Source organism: Pteropus alecto, unplaced genomic scaffold (genome assembly GCF_000325575.1).
Source record: "Pteropus alecto unplaced genomic scaffold, ASM32557v1 scaffold78, whole genome shotgun sequence".
NCBI classification, from domain to species: Eukaryota; Metazoa; Chordata; class Mammalia; order Chiroptera; family Pteropodidae; genus Pteropus; species Pteropus alecto.
In genome coordinates, this window is record NW_006443124.1 from 13,803,268 (window position 1) to 13,809,175 (window position 5,908).

General features: G+C 36.8%; 1 protein-coding gene across 1 annotated transcript in view; it reads left to right on the plus strand.

The window, feature by feature from the left end:
- The window catches only part of FAF2 (Fas associated factor family member 2), a 57,516-nt gene that overhangs the window by 26,708 nt on the left and 24,900 nt on the right, over positions 1 to 5,908 (plus strand). Inside the window, exon 2 of the mRNA XM_006923178.3 lies at positions 5,765 to 5,833. Coding sequence (XP_006923240.1) covers positions 5,765 to 5,833 — 69 coding nt within the window. The remainder of the gene's footprint in view (positions 1 to 5,764; positions 5,834 to 5,908) is intronic.

Below are 5,908 nucleotides of genomic sequence, written 5' to 3' on the forward strand. Positions count from 1 at the left end.
CTTTCCCTTGTTTCTATAGTCTCCTTGCTAGTGTCTTTCTTTCATGCCCTCTACAATTCTTCACACAGCAACTGGATTGACTGTTTAAAACCGTCTGTTTAAGCTCTGGGTTGGTGATTCTCAGCCCTGGCTGTAAGTTAGAATAACCTGGAAGCTTCCCCTCCCTCAGAAAATGTACCTGTGCTACACATCTGGAGAATCTGATTAAATGGCATGGGGTGGCGGTGGGGTGACATCTGTGATTCCCCTCTGTTGTGTCTGATATGCAAGGAGGTTGAGAAACACTGCTCTAGAGGAATGTCCTGTCCCACCTATTACCCAGACCTTATCTGCTAACTTGCTAAGCTTGTTCCGTCTCAGAAGTACTCCCTCAAGTTTTTTTTCACTTTTTAAATAAACTTTTTATTTTAGAATACATTTATATTTACAGAAAAGCTGTAAAAATGGTACACAGACTTCCCATATACCCTGCATTCAGTATTCCTTAGTAACATGTGATGTTATTAATTTGGTACATTTGTCACAATTAATGAACCAATCCTGATACTTATCATTAAAGTTCATACTTTATTAAGATTTCCTTAGTTTTAGCAACTATCCTTTTTCCATTCCAGGATCTCATCTAGGACACCACATTTAGTAGTCAGGTCTTCTTAAGCTCTTCTTGGCTGTGACAGTTTCTCAGACTTCTTTGTTTTTGATAACCTTGGCAGTTTTCAGGCATACTGGTCTTTGTAGAATCCCCCTCAGTTGGGATTTCTCTAATGTTTTTCTCATGACTAATCTGGGGTTATGGGATTTTGGGAGGAAGATCATGGAGGTTAAGTGCCTTTACATCTTATCAAGGGTACAGACCCTCAACATGAGTTATCATTGTTGATGTTGTCTTTGATCACCTGGCTGAGGTAATGTTTGTCAGGTTTCTCCACTAAAAAGTTAATCTTTTTTCCTCCTTTTCCATACTCTTTGGAAGAAAGTAACGGCACAGCCCACACTTCAAGAGTGTAGAGTTATGTTTCACCTTCTTGAAGGCAAAGTATCTACGTAATAATTTGGAATTCTTCTGCATAGGATGTTTGTCTGTTCTCCCCCATTTATTTATTTATTCAGTCATGTACTTATATCAGTGTGGACTCAGCGTTTATTTTGTATTTTGTATTATAATCCATTACTACTTTATTTTGTTCTTCAACCTAAACCAGTTTTGGCCCCAGGGAGCTCTTTCAATTGACTTCTGTATGCCTTTGCTATACCTCCTAATATCATGGGGGTTTTTTTGAGCACTTCCTTACTTATCGGCACTACAAGATTCTCCAGGCTCACTTTGTATATTTCCTGCCCCAATCCTGGAATTGGCTATCTCTCCAAGGAACCTAGTTCCTTTTGTTGAAGACTGGTATTAGACACCAAGATCTGGGCATTATGTGTGCTTGCTATGGGACAGGGGGTGGGGTGGGGTTGTTGCTTGTAGACCCGCTCAGCTGACAGCAAGGCCATACATGTGTCTACGGAGCTAACTTGTTCTGTGTGTACCATCTATATTAAGCTAAACTTGTGTTCGTTGATTCAGATGTCTCCAGCTCTAATCCATTACCATGTGGATTGTTCTAGCCTTCTCCCCTTGGTTACCTGTAATTTCTCACTTCAACAGTAAGAAAACTGGCTGTTTACTTAATGGTTCAATTCCAGTATATATATATATGCAGTGGCTTCTGCATTAACACATGGGAAACAACTTTAACAACTAGAGAATAATGCTTATGTGCAGTTCCTTTTGCCTTTAGTTGTACAGAAACCACTCATTTCCAAAGTTACTTAAGTCAGCACCTTTCCTCCATCACCTTCAGTGAGATTGTTTCATGTATTTGTGATACAGTTAGATTCTTTGCCACAGTCTGTCTGTGTTCCATCCTGGGATCCTCTGACTTTCTAAATGATTTTTTAAATTTATATACTTTAAGGTTTACTCTGCTGTAAAGTTCTGTGGATTTTAACAAAGGCGTGATGTCATATATCTATTTGTCTCAGTTTTTGCATTTATTGTCCTTCTGTCTGGAATACACTTTCAGTATATTTTGCCATGGCTGGACTTTTACCTTTCATAAGATAGATCTCTGCTGAAATATTATCACCTTCCTTGAGCCCCAGTCCAAAGGAATCTCCTAGACTAAAATTTTGTTCATTTATTTGCTCTGTGTGTGGTTTGTTTTGGTCAGTCTCCCTCCAATAGGATGCAAACTTAATGAGAGCAAACTTAATGGAAAAAGTGAATATCTGGATCAGTGAATATTTGTGGGTTCTTGGGGGCTTTTTGTTTGTATTGTGGGTTTTTAAAATTTTTTATTTTTATTAAATTTATTGGGGTGACATTCGTTAATAAAATTATATAGGTCAGTAAATATTTGTTGCTTGATTCTTAGGTGTGTCCAGCATTGCTTATTCCTAGAGCATGTTTTTAACACTCAACAGTAGTGATTGAAAGCAGGCTTGTTCAGTTGGGCTTCCAGCTTACCCTGATTGACTACTTACAGAAGGGTTTTGCTTGCAAATTAGTTTAAGTGTTTCAGTATATTGAAGATGTGCAATTATGCTGATTGTTCGCTCCTACAGTGTTTATAACCTTTTTTTAAAAAGTGACTCATAATCTCTTGTGCTACATAGAATTGTACAATACCATGAATTTTCCAGCCAGGTTGTACATCAGAATCAGCTGAGAAGCTTTAAAAAAAAGCACTGATTGCCTGGATCCACTCCTGACCTATTAGTCTCTAGGAAGATTCTACAAATTTGTATTTTTAACAGCCAGCTCACATTAGTCAGAACATTGGGAGTTAGAAAACCTCGGGTATTTATGTACAGTAAGATTTGGTGAAAATGGCTGGAGGATTTCAGTGTATAGCTAGAACAATTGAAGCTTATACAAAAAGGTTCTTTTAACTTGGTCTAACTTTTTCTGCAACTTTTTAAGCCTTTACTATGTGCTAAGTACTGGGGAGCATTATATAAGATGAATCACAGACATTGATCTCGAGGAGCCCGTGTCCTCCAGTAAGGCAGTAGAATGAGCGTAATAATTGTAATTGAAGGTGGAATCATAATAGGTACATAACAGAGAGAGAAAACAACTTTAGTATTTAAAGACAGTGGTCATTCACACTCTGAGAAGGTAAGAGTAGAGTCCACTTCTGAAAGAATGTGCAAAGACAACCCAGTCCTCTGCAGTGGGCTGTAAGGAAATTGGAGTTTAAAGAAGAAGCCCTGTTATAACCCAGAAGGCAATTGCCAAACTAGTAAGAGGCCTGGAATGGTCAAGAACTAAAATCCAGACTGTCAGTGCTATAAAGCTAGTGATTCTCTATGATTCCGATCAAGATGGCAGGATAGAGTATTGTAGACCAACTGTAATTGAAAAATTAAAAATATATATTTTAAAAACAGGGGTTCTCTTAATAAAGCTCTAGAGTTCTCTTAATAAAGCTCTAGAGTTCTTAAGAGAGCTTTTCAGTTTTAGTATGAATTTTTTTACAGCATTTTAAACATAAAAAAATGTTATCAGCACGGTCTATGTACCACCAGTGTAATTTTGAAAAATAAACCACTGCAGTATTGTGCCAAATGAAATGTATTGGGTAGAGGAAGACAAATATTGCATGATTTCACATACATGTGGAATCTAAAGAACAAAATAACAACAACAAAAGCAGAAAGAAACTCAGAGAAAATTTTGAGGGCTACTAGATGGGAGGAGGGTTGGAGGGATGGCAAAAAAAAGGGCAAAAGGATTAAGAGGTACAAATGAATAGTTACAGAATAGACATGGACATGTAGAGTGTGTCATGAGGAAGATGGTTAATAATGTTGTAATAAATATGTAAGAGGGAAGAGCAGGACTAGATTTAGTGGGGTGATCACTTTGTGAGTTATATAGATCTCTAATCACTATGCTATACAACTGAAATGAATATATTACTGTATGCCAACTATAATTGAAAAAAACTCAATGAATTGTACAATGTAAATACGAGCAATTAATTGTCTGTTATATTTCAATAAAGCCAGAAAAAAAAATAAACTACTGCATACCTAAAGAATTCAAACTCGTTTTTTGTTTGTTTTTTTAAAGTTCTGGAAAGGATATCTAGTCCAAATTAAATCCCTCACGTTGCACGTAAAAGAAGCTAAAATGTGGAGGTTACACATGTCTAGTCCTTGATCACAGAATCAAGGCAAAAACCTGAAGCACCTGACTCATCCATGCATATTACCGTATTCTTGTCAGGTTGAGATCAGTCTCTTTCTCCTGTTGCTTGCTGGTTGTTAAGAGGAATTTCTTGAGGATAGAGACTATTATTGTATTCATCTCTAAATCCTTTGGATGTAGTAATGAATAGACAATAACAATGGACATTTGTTGCATGAAAGGATGGTTAGATATTTTGGCTTTTTTATTAGATCTTGAAGGAGGACAAGGATTTAGCTCTGTGGAAATTCTAGTCAGATGTACACACAAACTGTTAGATTTGTTAAGTATTGTTGAGTAAGGGAAATAGTTTGAGTAAGGAAAAATAATCTAGAAAACTAGGTTGGGTCCACATTATAGGAACACTTGAATGCCAGGCTAAGGATTTTGGAATTTATTCTTCATTCAACTGAGGAGTTTTGAGCAGAGGAGTAACACACACACGCGCGTGCGCGAAGTTTGAAGGAGGGAGAGAAATTAAGTATTTTGACAATTCACTTGAGATGTTATAAAAGCTTGATTAAAGATGCTGGCCGTGAGAATGGAAATGTGGTTACAGATGTAATACAGAAAACGGTTAGAACTTGATAACTGATGAAGTGTGGAGTTCAAGGGATCGAGTACGCACAGATGAGTTCCAGATGTCATCTTAGCCTGTATATTTGGGAGGGTGGTTGTGTGTTAATACACATGTAGTTTTAATGATACATTTGAAGAACTGGTGTCACATCTAGGTGGAAATATTCAGTAGGCTATTGGAAATGTGCTCCTGAACTGCGGAAGAGATTGCAGGTCCAGAAATTAAATCAGGAGTCATCTGAGTAGAAAGGGTGGTCCAAGGCTGAGGATTAAATGAGATTGCCAGTGAGAAAGGTGGAAAGAGACAAAAACCAAGGACACACCCTTAGGGAACTTCCTAGGTTTAGAGGGATGAAGAGCAGCCAGAGAAGGTGGATGGTTCAGAGACAAGAAACCTCAGAACAGTCCAAGGAGAAGGGAGTAGGGGAAATACTTATGGTAGGGAAACATCTGAATTACAGACTCTTTAATAAAAAGTATACACAGTTCATATTATAAGCTAGGTTATGCCAATAGGTAGAAAGGTCGTAAGTTAATGAAAGGCATTATATTTTGCAAGAAATCTACCTTATATCATTATGTATTATAAAGAGAATAGTTGTTTAGCATTGAAAAATATTTTGCTGGACCCAGGGGTTGAAGAAATCTTTAATTTTTTATACTTGACTTTGAGAAGAGAATTGATTTTAATCAGTAGCCTTCTTTTAATTGAAAGCCTTGAAGTTTTAAAAGACATTTTCATTTTTGTTCTGTGGGAGTAATAGCTGCTATAAACGACTAGATAAATTCTGATTAGTGAAGTTTTACCATACTCGAACATCTTCCTTCAACACTTTTTAGTGTATTTCCCCAGAAATATTCTTAAGTATCCTATTAGGGGTAAAAATATCTACATATGTACTATTGGTTTTCCCCTAAGTAACTTTTCGTTTTTATCATTTTCAGGATCTGACTGGCATAGAATCTATGGATCAATGTCGCCATACCTTGGAACAGCATAACTGGAACATAGAGGTATAATAGGATTTATTCTGAGCTTATTTCTTTTTCCCTGGTTTCATAATGATTCAAAGACATGTATTTTTCCAC